This window comes from Brienomyrus brachyistius, chromosome 3 (genome assembly GCF_023856365.1).
Source record: "Brienomyrus brachyistius isolate T26 chromosome 3, BBRACH_0.4, whole genome shotgun sequence".
Classification (NCBI taxonomy): Eukaryota; Metazoa; Chordata; class Actinopteri; order Osteoglossiformes; family Mormyridae; genus Brienomyrus; species Brienomyrus brachyistius.
In genome coordinates, this window is record NC_064535.1 from 21,875,782 (window position 1) to 21,899,466 (window position 23,685).

The 23,685-nt window shown below is 46.9% G+C and overlaps 1 protein-coding gene across 1 annotated transcript in view; it reads left to right on the forward strand.

The window, feature by feature from the left end:
• chst11 (carbohydrate (chondroitin 4) sulfotransferase 11) overlaps positions 1 to 8,678 on the forward strand; it is a 57,557-nt gene extending 48,879 nt beyond the window's left edge. Inside the window, 2 exon segments of the mRNA XM_049007899.1 lie at positions 6,786 to 7,290; positions 7,293 to 8,678. Coding sequence (XP_048863856.1) covers positions 6,786 to 7,290; positions 7,293 to 7,639 — 852 coding nt within the window. The 3' untranslated portion in view covers positions 7,640 to 8,678.
• Positions 8,679 to 23,685: the final 15,007 nt, after the last annotated feature.

Genomic DNA, 23,685 nt, shown 5'->3' on the forward strand with positions numbered 1-23,685 from the left:
GTCGCTCATTCAGTGCAACTAACAATGCCTGCAGTGGTATTTGTGTGGTTTATGCATTACTTTTCCAGACTAAAGTCCCTTTTTAAAATTACTTGAAACTGGACCTCCAACACATATAGTATCCTTGGTGTAAATTTTCGAGGAATTGTAAGCAAATTCTGTTCATTGGTTTCTCCTTGAAGATTCCTTCCAGGTAGCTCGATTGATCGATTATACATCTTAGGTACGCAATCTTCTACTGATGTGTGAATGATCAATTAACCAATTAGCGAATCAGGGCTGGCTACACCAGCTGCTCCCTTTCTGGTTCTGTTGGTGTTATTTAATGCAGCACTGGAGGGTTAAGCGGCAAAGCTGAAATGCAAGGAATGTTTGTCCAAGTCTTGAGAGCTTAGAAGATTTTACGATTTCAGGGGTGTGAAGTGCCCCATATGCTAAGGATATATATATATATATATATATATATATATATATATATATATATATATATATATATATATATATATATATTTATTTTTGGCTGAACAGAGATACAATCTCATTTGGGGGCAGTGGCTTGTAGATTCTCACCATCTCCTTCCTGTCAGGTTTCACCAGATTTGAAGTGTGAAATTCATCAGCAAAACTGCTGCTGATGTTCAGAATGACTTTGATTTCACTCTTTAATGAAGCATTGAAAGAGCCTGGAATTGTTCTCCCCCCCCCCCCCCAAGGTTTCTGAAATCCCCTGCAAGAACACATAAATTCATTTGCAGTTCTCTAGTTCTCACTACTTTCCAAGCACTATCCATCAATTCACACATGATTGCTCTTTCAAAGACCCTAGATTCTTTTACTGTTAATGAAAGTTGCTTAAATTTTTTTTTGATTATGGAAGATGGGTTAGGGTTGTTATTTTTTTGTTAGTGTGTGAGTGCAGACGAAGTCTCTCACAAACGGTTGTTCCCACAGCCGTCTTTTTCAGAAAACATGTTCTGGAAGATTTAAATGCGAGTCCACTCTTCCGAATTCCACTGCTTGTACACAAGGGTTGCGATCTCATTCCGGAATGGTGTGTATTTAGTTCTGAGTTTGTTCGGAGTCCAGATGGGCAGATCAGTCGTGTGTAAATATCTGTGAGTATGAAATAAATGCAGATCAACCCTGCTGAGGTTTAGTTCAACAAAGAAGCCGCACAACCAAATCCTGCAACTTCAAGTGATATTAAACAATAATTATCCAATAGAGAAAATCTTTGAAATTCAGTAGCTGATGTGCTTGAATTACAGGATATAGACAAAATAATGGCTATTGCTTCCAGAAAGTGACTTTATTTAACGTCACTCTCACAATTGCATATGTTTACAGTTATTTAGACGTAATATTGATAAGATGTAAAGCTTAATATGCATATTTGTATTTTTGTTTGTATCGCACTTATACACATTATAAGTAAAAAATCTCTTGTCAGATTTAATGCTAATATTTATTCAAGGCTTCTGTAAGATGTGCCATTTAGTTTAAAAATGTCCAAAATATGAAACAATTTCATATTTGAAACCAGAAAAAAAGGATGCTTCCTACCACCACCACTAAGGTCTGCACAAACCATGATTTCGCATTCCAGACTGCGGGCTTGCATGCGAGCAAAACAATGCAGGGGGGGTCGGGTTACCGCTAAGGATGGTGACCGCAAACGCATAAAGGATCGCATGAGTGTTTGGGGCCGGAAGTCAGTGATAACGTTGCATCCTCAATGTCTGATGGGAAGGTTCATCCCCCCCCCCCCCCCCCCCACAACCCACAGTGGTTTGAGTCTCCAACGCTGACATAGAACATGCGGCATGGCTGTTTGGATCTCTGGTAGACCAATCAGTATGGAACGAGAACGCAGGGCACGGAGAGCATCTGAAGGAGCCAAGCAATTATTCCGGCAATTTCAGGGCTACCGTTCTGGGGTTCAGGGTAAACAAGGTTCACCATCTGTGCCGGCGTGTAATTCCATTGGCTCTAGTTGGAGCAGGTGTGTATTGTAATGCACGCGCACACTCTCGCATAAATCGCTGCCGTATATAGAGAAATGTATGCGACCGCGCACACACACAACCACACACGCACATATCGATTTTTTTCTAAAATTCCACACGCGTCGACTGAGTAACTATATTGATTTTCTTTTTATTTGCCACAAATGCAAGGAATGAGGAATGAGATGTACAGCTACAACACATATACCTTCAATAAATGGCAGGGAAAAGATACTTTGCGCTGAATTACAGAGGTTTTGCCTGTAATCCAAATGACCGTCTCATATTCTGTTGGTTTTTGGGAAATGGACCAACTGATTGAATGAAGGAAGATAATATGTGTACAACCTCACTGGAGAGTACAATTATGACCTCCACTCATTTATTTTCTTTCTCTTCCCTTTTTTAAGATGAAATTAAATCTTCCAAGTATCCCGGAGACACGCCAATGTTGACATGAAGCGTAATCTCTCTTAACCCCAAGGATCTCCGTTTACGCTGGAGTGTACAGCGAACCTTACTTCACCACTCTGCAAACACTCTGCACGCTGCGAACTGTCTTAACTCTATAACTCTGCGACTTTTGTAGGAAATGCACTCGCGAAAAGTAGAGGTACCGGCGAACGTAACGTTGCTGGTCATCTTGCAGTTGAGGGGCTTTGTTGTGGTACCATGAAAACCAGTTTAATCATCATAGGAAAAAGGTTAGCAGAAACAAACCACTTCAGGGTTTAGACTTTAGAGACGTAACTCGGGGTTTCGCTGGTTCGTGCGTCTTGAAACTGTTCTGGTAGAAGAATGCAGGACCCAACAAAGTTCTCGAAACTCGTAAGCTAAGGACGTTGCAGACAGAGATATCAAATTCATACCTCTTTGCTTTTCCATGCTTTTGATCCTTCTATTGTTGTCTGGAAACAAAGACCACCAACTAGGGATCTCTCAGCTATTCTACATTATGTTTTGATTCATTTCCCTGGTGAGGACTGACTTCCACAGTATTAAATGGTGTTATTTTTAGTGGGAGGGATCTGTGGCACACTGTGCTTCACTCGAGGGGCATTGCAGGGTTCTGACTTTAACTGCATCTTTGAAACATACAAGTCTTGTGAGAATTTCCACTGCATGTGGGTCACCAGCTTAAGTGTCACCAGTCGTCTGAATAATAAAAAGTCCAAGTCCTTTGTGTCTGATGCTTTAGTCTTTGCTTTGCAGTTGGCGCCTTTCACACCAGAGCTCCGCGCCCATTATAACATCATAATATATTTTCCTGTCTAACCTTCTGCTTGTGAAGTAAGACAGAGATTGTGTTGCAGTCCTGTGCAAATCAGATGAATGCTAGTCTGAAACCTGGACACCAAGTGCTTCACCTTAACTGATATGGTGAAAATCTACCCTAGATTTCTGGATATTAAGCTTGTTTATTTCTCTCCTCATTCAGCCAGTGAATAAATAATGCAGGGATGTAATCCCATCCATGAGGCTGGATTTACGTGTTGCGGTGGAGTGTCTGACAGGTAACCTGTTACTGAACATCTTGTTACGGTGCAATAAAGTCAGGAGACTGGCTTGTTCGGATCTGCGCTCACAGGTCTGTCCGCAGTAGGACCCCAGAAAGCAGAAACAACCCAAGGAAGTCATCTGCTCGCTGTTGATCAAGGACCTCCTGTTCCTGGCTGTGGAAAGACCAGAAGGAATGATGAATTTCAGGCCTGGACTCGGTGTTGTCGGCACATACTGCAGCACGATGATTAATTAAACACAAGCAGCCAGCGGGCAGTTAGTGATTGTTTGTTGTTGATCCTTCTTACTCCAGTGCCCTTTTTGTAGAACATAATCACTGCGGTTTCAGACTCCTGGCTTTTCCTGCTCGTGTTTATATAAAAATGTGATCACTCGTAGCAAATTATTCTGAGAGGGGAAATATCAGCCCCCCCCCTACAGCTCCAAAGGTCCCACATGTCTTTTTGGGAGAAGATGAAGTAACACATCTGAAGTTTACACTACATCCACCTGGCCTTTTATTCAACACTCATATGTTCTATGTAACTTAATGTTTTTTTGATTTGCACATTCATGAACATAGTTTATTTTTTTTCCCGCAGTGTTATTCCTGATTGGTCTTCCAGTGGCTTGGGAAATCATTTTCAAGAATATGGAGCTTCTCATTTGTTGATTCCTTCTGGTATATCAACTATAAAGTGGTTTTTGACAGCCAGCCTATGAAATGTGCCGTATTGCTTAAATGCGTTGGGTCCTTTGGGTCCCTGTTTCATGATAGATTATGGTTCCCAGCCCGGGCGGTTTGTGGTTTCATCCTGTTCAGTTCCTCGTCCAGCTGGAGCTGAAACCTTCAGAGATGCCAGGAGATCTTGTTTCTTGGGCCGCTCCCTGTCCGAAAGCCCATATGATGGAGCAGCTGCAATGTGGGGATGGTGGGGGGAGGGGGGACTCTGTTAACCAGCCTGGCAAGGTGTGTTTCCCTCCCCAAGAAGCACATAAATGACGCGGCATCAGTAATGGATGGAGCCCGTCGCAGGTGTGTGGCCACTTCAGTTGATTGCCGATAACCGTCACCGTGGCAATTTGGCTCTTCTGAGCATGCTCAGTGAGCAGTTAAAATGACATCTGTCTCTAGGTCGTGGAAGATGGAACCGGATCCTTTTAGGGGGGGTGTAAATACCGCATGGAGAAGCTGAGCTCTCTGCATTGCCTTACTCCACAATTAATGACAGACCCAGGCACGCTGACGGTTACTCTCGGGTCATGGTCAAGTTTATTGTCATGTCTTAAGTTACAGCTGAGGGCGGGGGATGAAGTGAAATACAAGTGCAGTTAAAAATCAATGGACAGCAATGATATAATAAATAGTCAGTTAATCAATGAGCCAATACAGTAAATCAGGATTTCCCAGTTCTTGTCTTGCAGGGGCCAGTTGGTACCACGGTCTGCAGATATGCCCGCTCAAACGCACCTACTGAATCAGGCAATTAGCTGGTGAGCTGAATGAGGTGCGTTTGAGCTGGGAAATCAGCAAACTGTGTTGCAGAATGGAATTGGTTAACGACACAGCAAGTAAATGCATGGGATACGTAGCAGGGGTACAGCTCAAGTTCCATTGTGCTGTAAAGCATGTGATGTCAAAGAACCTGATTTCAGACCAGTAGACATGAATCCTATGTTGGTGAGCGGGTGTGTTTTCCTTTTTCAAATCCTCGTCTGCATCCTGCGACTCTTCTTATGTGCCACGGGGGCACTATGTTGGCACCGACAGTTGAATGGGGCTCTTAATGTCTGAGTACTGCCTACTTTCCCTCCATTTTGGCTTTTATCGTACAGAGATCGAAACACAGACCCCCCCCCCCCAGCAATGGAAATGAAAAGCCTCCTTTAATTACAGCATTCTGACATCTCAGCCCCGCAAAACATAATGAGGCTGAGTTGTAATTTGGCACTTTACGATTATTTGTAAGGAAGCGACGGTTCCCTGCAACAAAGACTTCATACATGTCACTCTGAGTGTGTTTAGCTTTGATGCGATGGAGGGGAGTTTGAAAGACAAGGTGGTTTTTGTGTAAGATTGAGCATGGGTTGGGGGCTGCATAGTTTCCATCTTAATCGTCCATCATCATCCATTTTATTCCTTCACAGCTTCATTGTTGAGCTGGAATTGAGGCTTGAGAAGAATGGCACATTGCTCAGTAGTGGCTGTATGACTTTGCGGGAGGGGAATGGAGTTGGTATCAGATGCTTCTTAAGGGGAGACTGGGTTGGCAGAATCTCCTGAGTGCAAGGAGCAAAATGAGAGCAATGGTCAAAAGGTCAGCTGGTCTTCTTTCTGAGATGAGGAGGGTTAGGATTAGGGTTATGGAGGGAGAGGTGAAGCTTGGAGCCTCAAAGTTGGCTAGTCTTCCATATGCAGAGGCCCTTTTTCTTAGCTAGCACTAACATGGGGCAGGCAGTGCAAGAAAAAGGTATTAACAAATTTGACAAACCTCGCCCATTACCTTAACTCCTTCAAGACTTTTGTGGTTTGGTTCATTTGATAAAATCAATTAAGCTAAAATCTGTAATTAACAAATCAAATGAGCAAGCTCAGCAGAAATGCACTTTGATTTCTTTTCCTGACAAATCCACAATAAGCAAAGCCATGAGGGCTGGATATCCTGTCAGTATGATGGAAAAATGAGTCCAACTTTCTTTTGCTACAATACATTTTAAAAAAGAAAGAACAGATTGTTTACAAAAAAAAAAAAAAAAGCGCAAACCTGTAAGGGGATCATTTTTAAATAGATAGACTTGGTGCACCCAAGAGGATATTGGGTGTACAATTGTAAATAGTATCTTCTATTATTTAAACTTATTAAACCACCATGATTTATTGAACAGGCATCTATTTCTAGGGCACTGTATCACGCAGTTTTCCTTTTCAACTGTATACAGTTTCATAGCAGGATTCCATACAGGGTTATTTTTGCTCAGGGACAAAACTGAACCATGGTACCAGAATGAAGCCAGGCTCCAGAAAGCATAGATCCAATATTTAGCTCAGCCTGGTTCCTGAGGCCAGCACGTTGTGTGATGCTGTGGTCCGCTGTGCTTTGCTCAAAGTAGGGAAGCTGGCAATGTTAAGACCCTTGCAGCCACATCATGTTTCTGTTACTTTTTATTTATACAGCCATAAACTTAACATATATGCATTAGATAATAATGGCGATGATGATGGTAGTAATGGAAAATCCAGGTTCCTGACTACGGATGTCTCCATTTTAACTCCTCTAGGCAGAATACTCCGGAACAGCTATCCTACATCAGACGAGGCGGGACCAGGTGGCGGAGACCTGCCGGGCTTACAGCGCCACCAGCCGCAAGCGACGGGTCTTGACTCCCAGTGACCTCAGACACCTGGTGGTGGATGAGGACCACGCGATGATTTACTGCTATGTGCCCAAGGTGGCTTGCACCAATTGGAAGCGTGTGATGATGGTGCTGACGGGAAGGGGCAAGTATAGCGACCCCATGGCGATCCCATCCAATGAGGCACACGTGCCCTCCAACCTCAAGACGCTCAACCAGTACAGCATTCCTGAGATCAACCATCGGCTCAAGAGCTACCTCAAGTTCCTGTTTGTACGTGAGCCCTTCGAGAGGCTGGTCTCGGCCTACCGGAACAAGTTCACGCTGAAGTACAACACGTCCTTCCACAAACGTTTTGGCACCAAGATCGTGCGTCGGTACCGCAAGAACGCCACGCAGGAGGCCCTACAGAACGGCGCTGATGTTAAGTTCAGGAATTTGCCGGGTATCTGGTTGACCCCGCCACACAGAGGGAAGGTCCACTCAATGAGCACTGGCAGACCGTCTACTCACTCTGCCATCCTTGCCACATCCACTACGATCTGGTAGGCAAGTACGAGACCCTGGAAGAGGATGCTAACTACATCCTCAGGCTGGTCGGGGTGGGCGACTACCTGCGCTTCCCCTCATACGCCAAGTCGACTCGCACCACTGACCAAATGACGGCTGAGTTCTTCCACAATATCAGCTCACAGCAGCAGGCACAGCTCTACGAACTCTACAAGCTGGACTTCCTCATGTTCAACTACTCCATGCCTGGCTATCTAAAGATTGAGTAAAGGTCTGGAACCCATTGAAACAGAGGACAAATCGACTTACTGAAAAGTGTCATTCAGGCAGGGGTTCCACCAGAACAGAACTGACACCTGTGGGAGGTTGCGAAGTGCTGATTGAATCTGGGACTCGATCAGAACTGAACTTAAATCCACGGGAGGGTGCAATTTTGCTGATTAGTTGTTGTCGAATAAGGGAATGATGTCGAGGATATGGGGGCGGGGCTTTCTAATTTGTACATGCTTGATTTCAACAAAATGGAGAAGTATACTACTCTTCTGTGGAGGAAGAAGGGTAAGGCAGGTTGCTCACCCAAACAAGTGCTGCTACTGCTGCATGTTTCAATCTGCTCTGGATGCCAGGAGCTTGCAGCGGCTCCACTGCTGCCGTGACGCAAGGCCTCACTTCAGTGCAATCAATGCGATGGACGCAACCATCCAACTGTAAAATGCATCGGTGTTTTCTCTCAAGGTGTCTGTTGCTTTAGTCTGTATTTTCGCTCTTGGGGATTCGGGAAGTTTGGTCAGGCCCGGCGAACTGGCGACCTTCCGAAAGGAGGCCAAGGGGCCTGCGGCTTGCCCAAAACCCACTTCCTGTACATCTCTTACAGCAGCCATATCTTTGATGCACCACTACATTGAAAGCACCTTCAGCCTGAAACATGAAGGAACTCAAAATTAGCACCCCATTCCCCTGAACCGAGGAAGGGCAAGTTTCAGGTTATCAACCAAGAAGGGCAAAGCTACCGGTTTTTGGGGGAGGTTGCTGGGGGAAACCAGCTCTCACCCTCCATCTGGACGCCGCCCAGGAAAATCGTAGTGCTGGATGTGGGAAAGGGTATATCCCTGCGTGGGGAGGGTGTTTTGTTGAAGGTTTGTCCTTGGACCGGAATAAAGGGTCCCATTTTCTTAAAGGGCCAACATCACAGGGGTGGTCTCCAGTGTGACAGCACTGGTCAAAAGTGCCAAAGCACCAGACATAGAACCCCTGCTTTTATGACCAAACAATTTTTTTTTGTGTCTTGTAAATTAAGATTTTTTTTCATCTCGTCTATTTGTGAGTGTTTTTATTTCACGAAAAGTTGCTGCGAGCAGCACGATAAACGGTTATTTAAATTGCATTGTGAAAAACAGAAAGATTTAATCTCTTCCCAGACAGAGCAAGCCAACAGTTTGTCAAAAGGGATGTCACGAAAGTGTTCATGATTTCACCAGTGAGAGCAGTTTTTCTTTTTCATTTACAGTCTGTTGCTTTTGTTTTCTGTGTTTTGGAAGCCTCGAGAGAGAAATGGTGGGGAAAGTTAATATTTTTAGCAGCTTAAGGAGCATGCTTCACTGAATCGTTCCTTTAAGGCCCCAGGGTTCGTACTGAAATCCAAGCACCAACTTGAAATTGTCCTACTCCATTTCGGAAACTTCCTTCTCGTCTGTGCAGCAGTCACCCACACTCTGAGGGCAGCGCTTATACACACGAACATGGCCAAATCTGTACTTCCAGAAAACCCGATTCTTGTATAATTTCTCTGTAAGTCCAGGTAAATCACAGTAGGACTATTTCTTCCTGCGGTCTGTGGGATCAGAAAACCGCGACTGTTGAAGGTTAATGGTGAAATTTTAAAACTGCTTTGGATGAAGGTAAATATCATAAAAGTAATGGTCAAAATGGAACAGTTAAAAGCAGGCACTTAAGCTGTGGTGACCATGCAGGCGCAGAACTCTTTGATGGCACATTGCTGGTATGTTCTTCTTCATCTTCTTCTCTCTCCGTTATCTTTCTTTGCCTGGACACTTGGGAAGAGCGAAGAATTTTGCAGCTTTTCAGCCGCCTGGAAGCAGGGAGGGAAAATCAGTTCAGCAAAAACAATAGATTTTCGTTTGCGTTCCTAGTTATTTATACGGCTTTAACAAGTCCCCCGCATAGCTTCACATGTGAGCAGCCATTTGCGATGTGATCGATATTTCTGTTTGCGTGTGACAATACGCACAGTAAGGGTCTCAATGAGCTGATAGCTAGTTTGCTGCTTCAAAAGAGAAATCAGTCAGGTTGGAACTAAGAAGGTATCCAAGGGTGGCATAGCTGGAATGTGTCTTGTATGTTGGCGGAAACGTCCAGAATCACTTAAAACCTACTTTTTGGCACTCAGTCTAGAATTTTCCTTGAGCCCCATCCATTTAATCCATGACGGTCAGACACATTGGTGTCAGGGACCCCATTATGACCAAGTCACAGTTGAATACCCCCCCCCCCCACACACACGCACAATACGGCTTCATGGGAATGACTCAAGGAGACAGGTGAGCATGACCAGTATGAATTCTGAGCGTTAACTTGGCCCATGCTTCAATCACCCAATCCCCATCGAAAATACATCAGGCTAGCTAAGAGATGCTTTGGCTTGTGTCACATACTGCAGACCCAGGGAAGCAACTTCTAAGACAAACAGCACCATAAAATCCCACAAGGACAGTAATTTAATTCCCACCACAGTCCAGGTCTTAAACAGACCTTTTATAATCTCCTTTGTTCCGTCTTCCTCTGGGTTATTTTTAAGCAGGATTTTCCTTTTTCGACAGATTTAATTTCCTCTACGAGTGCCACAGGCCACATCAAACAGAGCGGTACTTTAAGTATTGGTAGGGGGAACCTTCCCTAGTGCTGTATTATGTAATACGCAGAAATGTTTAGTATTTGCTCTGTGGGATATAGCGAACATAGCACACAGCAGATGTGAAGGTAAAGCTTCGTAAATGTAATACAGCATGGTGTTTGACGGTGATGGTACCCATTTGTCCAGGTTGGGGCCCGTTTCCTACACAATGAACTAGTCGACATCCATTGCGTGTCCCCAATCGGTGCGTCCCTGCTCAACATGACAACAGGGACATTTTCCGTAGCTACATATGCCCTTCGGTCTTCCACCAGCCACCACTCTCAGTCACCACCGTCTGTCGTTAAATCAGCTGCCTTCCCGGGCCAAGAGATCAACAAATTGGGCCACAGTGACGACAAAACGTCGCGTCCTGAGGGTACAGCTGAATTCCGGCGCTAATAAGTTTCGATCATCTAGCTGGCAGACGACTAACAAGCCAAGCATTCCCAGCTCTTCTCATGCCCAGTGCCTTTCAGTCATCAGCAGACACGTGCCTCACAACGAAACTTCAACCCGACGTGCGGGAAACAGACCGGCTCCGATTTAATGAAACAGAGAGCAGAACCAGAACACCGTGTACCACGTAGTCCAGTTTTGGTTTGCGGTGGCCAATCTTCATCGGGCGGCTCTGTCAACTGGCACTCAGTTGCCCACATGCGCCATGGATTTGAGGGCACATGAGGGCGAGGGTGGTTTTGGAAAAGAAGCGGGGGAGCCAGCAGGGGGCGGCGTGTAGCATTAGGTTACCAATCTGAGGGGGCTGTGCTCTCTCTGGCAGGGCTGATCTCACTCTGCAGTACCTGTAAAGTACCTTTGTCTGACCGTCTCATACACCAACCTTTCTACCCCTATTATGTGCAAACGCAGTGAGAGCTACCATACAGCGCATAGTGAAATTTACCCCACTGTTGAGGCCAGATCGTCCCTTTGGTGTGTCTGCAGCGCCGTCCTTAACATCATCATCCTCTCACACACCTCTTTACTCCAGCAAACGAGTGATACTTGCACCTCTTTGCTGTTCAGTGCCCAATGTTCTCAGAACCTCCAAAGCTGTCCGCTTCGTATTTTCGATTCGCTCCTCAGTTGGTGAGTTTTGTTCGGTTTCTTTTCAACTAGGGAACTCTGGCCACATTAGTCATGTCAATGAAGTTTCATCCTCATAAATGGACGTCTCGAAATTCAGGGGAAGTGCTGTGACTCGTCTCCCATTGCGATGGACCAGTGTCTTCTAGCCGTAGTGCTGCCCTCTCTTGTGGGGTCATGTGATTAGTGGGTGGAGTAGAATGGCACTAGGTAACATGGGTGGGGTGATATGGATGGGTATAAATGGTGTGGGTGCGAAGGCATTTATGTGAGATGGCATGAAGATGAACTCTGAGATGCCTTAACCAAAATCCCCCCCATCCTCCAGCTAGGTTGTGTAATCGCTGGGCTCCAGCTTCTCCCGTCTGACTTCAGAGGAGATGTTATCCTCTGAGAATTTCTTCTGTGCTGAAGCGCCATCGCAAAGGTGTAAATGATTGGGGCTTTACGGTGACATCGGATCACGGGGAACCTGCTGTCTCTCAATCGGAGGCGTTCCTGGTTCTCGGATCATCATCACAGGACTGACACGTAGAACGTAGGTTATCGCGGTTTCGCCTGGTTGGGATGTCACCGCCTGACGCCGGATACACCCGGCGTTCCACGCGTCATTGCCACGGTGATGCCCCTCGTGCCACACTAGTAATAACGTGGAGGAAGCTCATTTATATTCAGACCTGAACAGCTGACGCTTTACCGGGGTTCTCCAGTGCGGAGAACAACTCACGTACTGTCACCCTAATTTATTTATTTATATCCGGAAGCTCTGCTTAAAGAATTATGCTCGTCTGCCTCAGGTTTCCGCGGCGACGTGTTTTTTTTTTTTTTCCCTTGACTCTGCCGGTTTCCATGGCAACGTTTCGTGCAAGAATGGACTCGGAGAGTCGCTCGGAAAGGGAGTAGATGGACATGCTGTGTTTTTTTATTTTTTTTGGGGGGGGGGTTACTGTGTGTGGCCAATGGGAGTCTGACATTTCTTTTGTTCTCTGGTGTTTTCCCAATAAAACTGCTGGTAAAAAAGCCCCTGGTCTGTGGATTAGTCTTTCCTGTCTTTTTTTGTTTTCTCTGCAATCATTATGTTCCTCAGTATTAAGCAGCAGCATCCCTGCTGGGTGTAGTGCTACCTCAGAATTGGATCAGCACAAGTGTCATCTCTCGCTAGGGGAGAAATTGGCCTCCCCCCTCCGTCGAACATCTACGAAGGTATAAAAAAATGGGTGAAATCGCGTTTACGGGCGGCGACTGCCCAGTGTTTGCGTAGGACGCCAGATGGAGGTTGTGGGTGACATCATTCACAGGCATAACAATTTATCCCATCATTCCCATATAAAATGATTAAAGATGAATGGCCGAGGTACACTTTAATCTTTCACTTTTTGCAGATAAACAAGAATAATAAAATGAGCATTTGTATCATCATGCAGATATTGACCTTGGTGGGGAAGTAACAACAGCTGAATTTTGTTATGTGTTTCAGACATTTCTTAAGGGTCCATTTCACATAGCTGGTTATTCATCTGTCAGTGAAGCACCACATTTTCCCGGGTTAGAAGCCTGTCAGATTAACAAGGTGTTAGACCAACAATGCAGCTGGACTTTAACTGGAAGAAGCAGTTCCCGGCGGCTGTGAAGCCGATGGTGGGCGTTGCAGTTTTGGATGAAGCTCTCCACACCGAGCTCTCCACCTCTGCAAGATCATGCCATGTTTGTGGCAGCCTGCAGGCCTTCAGGTTGGTTTCTACGTGTCTCATTCTGCTCCAGCTCTCACATGGGGATTGTGGTCTGCAGGAGGACTGGCGCGAGAGAGAGGTCAGGCCAGGTTGGCAGGAATGATGTCACTGTGTGGCTGTGCCGCTGGAAGACATCTGCACCGTTGGTGCCCAAGGCAGCTGGATTCAGAGGAAACGATAATGAGAGAGCTCCACTGGGCCAGTAGTACCAGAACCGGATATACATTCAGTTATCAGAATATACGTCCGTCAGTTATCAGAGGCAATCGTTTCCGGTGGGTGTTGGGATCCAAGCCAAGTTTTGCCTGTAGGGTGATTGACCAACTGACAGGGACATCAAGAAGCTGTAGATAAGCCATTTTCATGACATGGTGCTGCGATACAGCTAGGGGACCTGGTGCAGTCCATCAAAATCAGATGCGCTGTTTCAGTCATCCACACATTTTTCTAGCCGTGAACATTCACATATCTGGGGACTCCTAACATTGGAACTGGTTCTTCAAAATCAGGCAGCTGGGAGGACAGCTCTATAGTCAGTTTGGTCCTGCCACCATCACTGACAGTGGTTGAGATAATGGTTGTTTCTCGATACCAAGAACGAAAGATTTTACTTGTGGTCTTGGCAAGACTGGTCTTTCTAACTTGCCTTCCAAGAACGAACTTGCGGTGCAATGAATCATGGGATTGATCTCATTTGGCGAGGATACAACCGATGCATCCTTGATATTTGGGCCTGGGCAAGAACGACACCTGGGGGTTGTTTACTGTCCTCGTGTGCTTATGATCTTAGTATTAGAATTCGGCAATGACACCATACACATGTACAGTCGAGTACAGGATTCGCGGAAACACCTAATGTTTGAAGGACAGAATCCATTGGGTTTTGCCCTAAAGCCCATCAGTGTGTCACCCTTCTGGTGGACAAACGATCTCCATCTATACTTTTCCTGCAGCTTCTATGCTTCCTTTCCACGTTGAAATAGTGGGTATATTTACATACAGATGAAGCTGTACCTTTCTGTTCTTCTCTGCCCACTGCCATCAATATGTATTGCAGCAGCAAGAGATTGATTGTTGCTGGCAGTTACTGACAGCCTACAGGAAGGAGCAAATAAGCAAACATTAGCCCTGACAGCTTTCTGACCCCAAGAGAAAGAGAAAGTCAGCGAGCCCAGGAAGCAATGGAAGCTATATATCTCTCCACATAAAGATCCATTAGAACATTCTGGAAGATGACTAGTCTTCTTCTGGAAGTAGGGCACAGAAATAAAGCAGTAAAATTCATGGGATGACATAATTGTGTTTTGTTTGTTCACAAAGCTGAATAGATCTTGCTGTTATTCAGTAGCATACGCTATTCTTTGCTGAATAATGTGCCTCGTGACATTCATTGTTGACGGTGAGAAAGGGGTATAAATACATTTTTACAAAGAAGCCTTGTGCTTAAAAAGCTCAAGTGCCCACCCCCCCCCCCACTGCATATTCAGTACAGGGCCATGGTGAACCTGGAGCCTGTCCCAGATGCATGGGGCATGAGACAGGGACCCCCTGGATGGGATGCCAGTCCACCGCAGGGCACACACACTATACTAGAGATTTCAAGACCCATATCCGATTAACGGCATGGCTGAAGACCAGAGGAGAACATTTAGGCTGTGCTCCCCACAGAGGTGCTGGTCACCGCAGCTGACAATGCAGGATATCTAACGTCTTCCTGAAGCTTTGTCTGAAGGACTCGTGTTTGGCTGCATCTCTCAGCCATTCATCTATTCATGTGCCTTCGCGGTTTGTTGATAGGATGACGGCCGCACCGTAGGAATGCGTCAGACTATCAGCTTAGGTCACCTTTGCGGGGGATTTGATCCGCTTTGCTGGACAGGGGAACAGAAGCGAAACTATGCCTGGCTTGATTTCTGTTCATTCGATAAATCATAAGCACAATTATAAGCACATGCCATTTGAATGATATTACATTGCTGTGTAATATATTATTATTACAGATAAAATTTCAAGCTGGGCTGGAGTTTCTTATCTGAGTTAATGGAGGAGAGATATTCAGTGAGGAGACATTAATTTTAAGAATACTTATTGGAAACATCTATTACTCATATTAAACCTGAGATCCTTTGTCCCAAAAAAGCGATAGTTCTCTATGATGGAAACAGATGTACTGTGAAAATGTCAGAATTCCAGATCCTTCTTTAAACCACTTCTAGCCTTGAACCTGGCAGTGAATTGACTGTCTCGCTGTTTCTGGTGCTGAAATTCGAGACGGGACACTCTAATCTTTTCGGAATAGTCTGAAGAGCTGAGGGAGACTGAAGATAAAAACTCTGTCACTCAGGTTTCCAAAAGGTTTCTCCTCCAGGAAATTGGTGCTGAGAGGTGCTGCTTCAACGTATCTGACATCGCTGCTAAGTTTAGCACAGTTGGAAATGCTCGACCGTGATTGGAGGTTAGAGTCTGGTTAGAGTCTGAACCTCAATCGTTACATATAATGGTGCAATCGCGTGTGAAGTTGTATTGGGTTGGCTGGTCGTTCCTTTAATCGTGTGGAACAGAGGTGGGGATGAACGTGGCAAAGAAAAGCATTTCTCTGGCTAGGACGGCTTGGGACGGAACAGAAAACAGAGTCGCAGGACATGGTAATGACAGGCTTCTTTGGTTATTGGAGGGGGGACTTGTTTAACAAAACTGTGTGGAGGAATGAAAACAAAGTACAGCTATTTTGGCTTCAGCACAAGTGAAAACATGCAGGTAGTCCTGGGGCCCTTGGGGGAGGGGGGCAGTAGGGTGCAGGTTTGGGCATCGAGGTCATTAGTCGAGAGATAAGGAGATGCCAGCTTAATGTGATCAGTGATAAGGCATGTCCGCTCCCTCCTCTCCCCCCCCCCCCCCGCCCCCCCGACACCCACGCATCGCAGAATTCGTATCCCCAAAAATTCACACGCCTCAATTTTTTTCACTTTCACCGTGTTTCGGCTGTAGCTGCAGCAGTTAGGGGCCGCATGTCTTCCCCCGAGGGCCAGACAACACAGAGATTAGTCATTTTAACTTTTCTTAACAGTCCTCCCTGCCAGATGTCCACCAGGATGCTCTCCGGCATGTTCTGTCAACACGGCCCCATTGATCCTGAGTCTAAATGAAGAAATATCACAGCCCATGTGGCCGGAAAGAAATGGAGGCAGTCGTGTCATCCGTCATCAGGGCCCCATCTATCGATTTCGGTGTTTTTTTTTTTTTTTTCCTTCGTCTCGGAGCCCGCCCTGGTGGGTCGGGGGCTGCACGTGCCACAGCAACAGAAGCGCTCAGTCACCCAACGGCGTACAGATCCAACCGAAGAAGCCCGTCGACCCCAGCCGGCCTCGTGTCCCGAGACGCGTTATATTCTCCCTTCATCCTCCCGAGTCTCATGATCTCTCATTTTTCCCTCAGACTGGTCCGAACAGAACTAAGCTTTGCTGCCTGGCTTCCACTCAAACCCACCCTCCTCATCGCAGGAAGAATCTAAGCTGTGGGTGACAGGCATTTTTCTCAGTTTGTTCCCAGATCCGGGCATGGGGGGTGCGGCCAGCGCACACGGCGGGCATCTGCAGCTGAGAGCGTGGCAGAGGTCTGCAGGAGGACTGGAGCGAGAGAGGTCAGGCCAGGAAGCCAAGCAGAAGATACCTGAGAGAATGGAGTGGAAATAAGAAATCAAGAATCAGATGGATGGATGGATGGGTGGATAGATGGATGGATAGATTAACCACAGGGATAAATCTACTTGCTGAAACAACTGCTAAAACATATCGGTGCTGAGGAGAAAATGGCAATTTAATCTTTTCATTATTTCAGAGGCTAGATATTTACAGACGCATAGAGGTAGCAATCTATACAGCACATACTAGTAAATACTTCAGATACGCACTTTGGAGAGCAGGTCTGATCGTTTCTGCATTTTTATTTGGCTATGATGTACAGGAAGCGGCATGCACAACTGGCCTTCCTGTACCCCTCTTGCTGGACCGGCGTCCCCCGCCCAGTGCCCTGTGCATGCTGGGATAGCCTGTCTGTTTCCCCCAGTCCCTGTAATGGATAAGCTATTATGCAAGATGGACCCTTAAATTGTATTTAGGGATTTGAAGCGCAGGAAATGGACGTGTATGAAATGACCAGCTGACCACTAGCAGCTTCATTTCACAGCGGCAAAATAATTTCCGGGGCAATGTATGAGCGCCCCATCCACTCAGGGACAGCCTGTCACCGGGAGGGGGGGGCTAAAAATGGGAGCGCCCTGTGCTTACTGAAGCGCCTGTTTATTTAGCTCTTTTTAATAGGAATGCATAAAATTTATCTGTGGAATGCAGGCTGTAAGGGGCAGGCAGGGGGCGAGGACTCATCTGCAAAACAATAAACGACTGGGGAGCAGAGATGGGGCTGGACAGGTGCCAGAGCGACCGCGGGACACGCTGCAAGATGAACGAGCAGCACAGCGCTGGTTTGTCAGCGCCAGTCAGCAGAGAGGAGCCCAGAGAGGAGCCTTTACTCTCACGGTCACTGTCATGGGGGGCATTAGCAAATGAGCCACTGTTCCCCCCCCCCCCCCCCCCAAACATCATAACATCTTTTATTTAATTTTTATCTTTCGATAACTGTGTTAATTTTAAACAAATAAAAAAGCATATTGAATGTTTAATGTTACAGCTTCATTCTGGTGTCAAATTTTTCAATACTAATGCCCGAGGTTGTAGGTTCAGGCTAAATGATCCCTGACCCTCCCACCTCGAACTCCCATAGTATTGGTACATCATGTCTCTCCCTACCGTCCACATCCACCCCCTCATCCTCCAGTTTTGAGAGGGCCCATCCAACATTCATTGTCAGGTTAAGTAATTCCTCAGATGCTGTGAGGCCACCTGACCACGTTTCAGAGGTGGAGATTCCAGGTCCAGAAAGTACAAATCCAGACCAAGATTTTGTTTCAACCAACCAGAGTCCTCTGTGACTGTGGCTCTTCAAACTCAAATGGTTGGTTGAAACAAAATCTTGGTCTAGACTTGTACTCTCTGGACCTGAAATCTGCAGCACTGCCATGTTTACAGTACTGCTCTCCGTTATGACAACAAGCCGGATTTATTGAAGTGTTCATTATTTTAGTCACGGCTCACTGAATCTTAAGAACCATGAAGAAGACTATAAACACAGGGGATTAAAATTTCTCCTTCAGCTTTTATTCAACAGTGAAACAACTGCACAATCGCTAGTCCCTCCTTATGAGGGTTTGATGCCTCTTTTAAAAAAAATTGTAGGAACCATACAGGATAACACATGGCTTCTGTGGTGCAGTGAGCGAATTCTATGGTGCGTACATTTCTCTGTGCGTCAGTATTTAAGGACATTATTTCCGTGCAGATAAAGACGTGAACAAAGGCTAGCAAATGTTAGCTGACAGATTATTTCGCATTCAACTGTAAAAATCATGCATTAATCAGACACATATGCACAGGTGTGTCTGGTGTCCAGCCTTTGCTGTGAAGGGAAGCAAGCATGCAGAGTTATTGGCCGTTTCGGAAAACCTTACGCGAAAAGGCGCTGTCAGCGAGACTTATGCTAAAACAGAGCACTCCTCTGTTGCTGGTAGAACCTCGACACAGCACAAGAGGCATGAAGCGATTCATCCGTCGGGTTCTGCACACTCTTTAGTATGACTGGAGATGGATCGGCACTGACCCAGCACAGAAAAAAAATGATGTCAGGGAGGAGAGATTGTTCTCACCCTGCATAACAACAGCTGCCAGCAGCAGATTATTTAAGACCCTCCCCAGGAACCATGACCCTCCTGAGGGCTCAGGTGGACCCAACTCAATCTTGTCTGACAGGAGTGGGAACCATTGTTTTCATTTCCCGAAACACCACAATGCCCGTGCAGAGACTGTCATAAAGTGCTGGTACGGCCCCTATTAAAAAGATAATGAAAAGGAGAAAGTGGAATTTTCGGCCGGGAAGGTATGCCTAGGGGGGAAAGCAGTAAGGGAGGTGGGAGAAGGTAAGCAGATGGGGAGACGGATCTGAGAAAGGGCAGGAGGAGGGAAGGTGCCGAGAGCAGACAGATGTGGCAGACAGGCAGCCATAGAGGCTGAGAGGAATGAGCAAACAAGGGGAAAAGGCGATAGGAGACAGAGGGGAAAGGGTGAGCAAGCAGAAGAGAGGAGAGAGAGGGAGGGAGCGAGCGAGGGAGGAACAGAAGCGTGAAACTGACGGAGATTGATGACACTGCACTCCTCGTCTGGCAGAGCCAGGTGGAGGAGTGAAATATTCCCTTCTGAGCAGGTGTGGGGGGTTTGGGGGGGGGGGGGGGGGGCAGGGCACATAGCAACAGCAGGGGGGACGCAGGGACATTCAGGAAAGTAAAGGTGCCTGTCAGACGGAGCTGGAGAGATTTATGGATGTGGCCACTTAGTGGGGGAAGGGGTCGGATCCCAGGGAGGCCCTGGGGGGGGGGATTCCGGTTCAGTGTCCAGCAGGTGCGTGCCGCCCCCCCCGGCCACCAGACAGTCAGACAGGCACCGGCGTGAAAACGAGACAGCGGAGACACCATCTCTATAAATACACACAACCTTCTGTCTGAGTCCCGGTCCAGGACTCCCACTGTGTCCAAACTCACTCCGCTAATCCCTGCCGGACCCGGGAGCCTGGGCGCCGCCCAAAGTCTGGGGACGACCGAGTAGGAGGGGCAGAGACCGAAAGAGAGAGAGACAGATGCTGAGCGACAGAAAGAAGAAATGGGGAGACGAAGAACGGGCCAGAGGGAGAAAGACAGATGTCAGGAGACGGGGAGTGCTAAAAGAAGTAGAGAGAGACAGATTAGATAGATTACAAAAGATAGCTAGCAATGGCAGGACAGAGAAAGGAAGAGAAAAGAGAGGGACAAATGGGGTAGGGGCTAGTGACCAGTGACAGACGGGGACTGAGAGAGAGATGTAGATAAACTGGGCGGTCCAGTTCACTGAGATCACAGTCACATGGTCACAATTCCACCAATTGGAGTATGGCCCAGTGGGGTACGACCGGAAGGTTGCCAGTTTGAATCCCCTCCTCGGCAGAATATTCACATGTTCGTTGGGCCCTTGAGCAAGACCGTTAACCTCCAGGGTGCTGGATAAAAGGCTTCACTCTGTATTTCTGTGTGTGTGTCTCGAAGGAGAGAAAGATGGGATGTGTGAAAAGAAGAATCCCATTGTCTTTCTGCAAACAAAGCTTTATTTCATGGGATGGATAACTGGGGGGCCTTTGGCAACAAAGGAAGGGGACGAACTGATGCCGCATCTCAGATTCACCTCAAATATAATTTAATCCCCCTTTTGGTCAACCACATGGAAACAGAAATGTTTGAATAGGTTTTGCTTACACAGTAAGCCCAAAAATGACAGTCACACCTGTGAATTGGATATTTAAGTTAGGCTTCTGCGAAAAATTCTGGGTTTCTTTTAAACAAATGCATCACTATCAAGCAAATATTTGCATTTGGCTTAAAGTAATAAATTGTGTTTCTTGTTAAATTATAACATTTGCACACAAAAATACTGTTTGTTTGAACAGGAAACCCCATAATCCGCCATCTGAATATCCATAGCAGTGGGCGGGGTCTCATATGACTGATGGGGCATCTTTAACCTTGAAAATCCACAACTGTGGGCGGGGCCTCACTGGGCCAGGCAGTGGTGGATAACAATCTAAGGCTAATGTCTAAGTCGAAACTGGATCAAGACACCAGTGGTGGAGATCACAGACATTACAAACCTCGTGTTTGTTCTCGGATCACAAGAATCACCACGGCCAAAGTGCTCCACCGGTTCTGCGACTTTCAAAACAGAATTGCCCAATTTCAACAAATGCAGATCTAAAGGCTGCAAAAAATAGTGTTTCCAAAGTCCTCCTCCTCCCTTTATCCGCTTTAAATCCTGAGTCAAAGGTACCTCTGATGTTTTTTCTCCTGTGATGGCTTCTCATTGATGGGATGAATTATTGAGGAGTTTCTTCCCTCCGGTACAATGCAGAACAGAAGAATTGCCCTTCCGGTCACCAGGCACGGCCGCGTACGACAGCGCGGGACGTGCTTGGAATTACGTCTCCGAGGCTCTCAGGGATAATCCCTGCTGCCTCAGTCTCCGACGTCACCGTCCCGGTCCCCGATGGCCCACAGGAAGTGGAAGGCGAGGGCCAAGAGGGCGGTGCCCAGCAGGTCCCCCAGGGACGTCAGGTACGGGATGGAGAAGCTGTCTGGGTCCTTGCCCTTGCGCCACATGCAGTGCACCAACCAATCAGCAACGCAGAGCAAGGTGAAGACCTGGAAGGGGGGCGGAGACATGAGCCGTCAAGCGAGGCACATGATAGGACGGCCTCATCACACTGAGGGCAGGGAGAAGCTCACGACATATGCCTGAAGATAAAAGCCCACTAGCATGAAAACTGTATACAAATGAGCACTGCCGCATACACAGCAAGCTACTGTCAGATGACATCCCTCTTAGAGCTTGTCTTCATCTGCTTGACGCGTAACCTCAGACAAACCTTATGCTGGATATGCTACAAAGGTATTCTAGGAGGCTGATTATGGATTCTAGCGAGACCAGGTCCAAAAAGTCGCTTTCGAGGGCATTGAAGTCGTGCTGACGTTCCTGAGATTCACAAACTCCCCAACGGACTTCCCAGCAGCTGTAATCCTCGGCTGAGGGGTTCTCAGGAAATGTTCACATACCCCGAGGCCCACGATGCTCTCTGCGTGTTGGTATCAGGCCTATGCTGGACGGGGTGCTCATTCAGAGACAAATGGTCACATGCGGTCATGGTAAATACGACTAGCAGATGGTGGTAGGGAGAGGAATGATGCAAGTTTGCTCATCCATGCCCGTTCCCAGAGTCCTGCACAGTGAACTCAGCCTGAACCCTGTGACCTCTCACACGGCACTACATCAGTGCGGTGGAATGTTTTACAACGTGCCTGGTCTTTCGGAGATTCACACAGTGCCACCGGGACGGAGGACAAACAGACACACGTACTAATTTCCCCCGGGCGAGGAGAAATCCCACAATCCCACAGTGGCTTCCGAAGATCTACGTTTGGCACGGAGCTGCCAGGAGACCTCAAACAGCCAGACAGCTGAAAGTCTCATGGGACGATGTGCAGGTTTTGGAAGCTTCTGGAAGGGCTGAGTCACTCCTCTCCCGATTCATACTCCCGGAACCCCTTAAGCTGTCGTTATCGCCCTACACATTCAGCCACATCGCCGGCGCCCATATTCTTATGCATCAACGTCCACAGCCTGGCCGGCCAAGAGTGGTGCAGTGCTGTTGTTATGCAGTCAGCTAATAGCTTTGGTGGACGGAAAGGCCTGGATCATCGAGACCGGTGGGGCAGTTAAAGCATAGATTAGACACGGTCCAAAGCGTCGCACATGGTGTACAGCAGAGTGACTCGCGTGATCCGCCACAAGCCCTGTGTTGTACAACGGAGGACATCCTTCCTTCGTGAATCTTCCGTAAATAAAAAAAAACACTCTAATGATAACTTTAAAAAATTTGTGCGCCCCCACCCTGATTTTAATTATCAACAAAAATTCATCATGGCTGCATCCAAAATAATGCACCATGCACTAATAACTCAAATGAGGAAATGCTCCACGCTACACGATTCCTTAGCACGCGAGAAATTAAAACTTCTTACATTTTCCAGATGCACTGTGTTACCGTTAAACTGCAGGACTTTTAATGACGGATGTCCTACATAATGACAAGTACCGAACAAACCATGTAGCTTATCAGTACGTTCGTTAGGCTTATCACTCTCATTTATGACCCTCTCGTTTTTAATAGTAAGAACTGTATTCACACTTAAAAGCACCTTTACCCTCGTCCTCCATGTTCACGTTCACTTCTGACTTCCTCAGAAGTCGCATCTACGATTGTGGGATTGGATAGTGTACAGTTTTCGCACACTTCGCATTTTTACCGCATGTTGGGTGCCATCTAGAACCCTATTGTGCACTTTGGTTTGAGATGCATTGTCATGTTTCGTGTATCATTTTGCCACAGTATTGGGTGCGGAAGTGTGAGATTTCGGATGCAGTGCGTTGGCGCACCTCAAAGCCTGCAAAACAACAGGCCCCATGTCCTGCTCTTAAAAGAAATTCTCGCAGAGATCCACGAGAGGCTGTAACTTCTGAAAATCCACCTGGAGGTGGGGTTGGGGGGGGGGGGCGTGATCGGAACAACATTTAGTCAAAATGTTTGGCTTTGATTCTGTGATTAAGGGGACTCAGGCCGGACTGTGAGCTGTAAAGTTAAACTGCATGGACTGTGGCTATTCTGAGCACCTGACACCGAAACGCATAAATACGTCAGGGCCACGCCCGGAGTGCTTAATGTGCCGTCCATTCGCCTACCGGTTAAGGAGGAAGCCTGGAGATTTACAGTAGCCATTTCCACAGCAGAGAATATGGTTTTTAGCCATGAGGGCTGCCTCGCCTGGTCGTTTTGTGGTGGGGGCGGCTGAGGCTACACTGAAAGGCATCCGTGACCTGGCCTGAATGAGCCCTTTTAGGAGGGA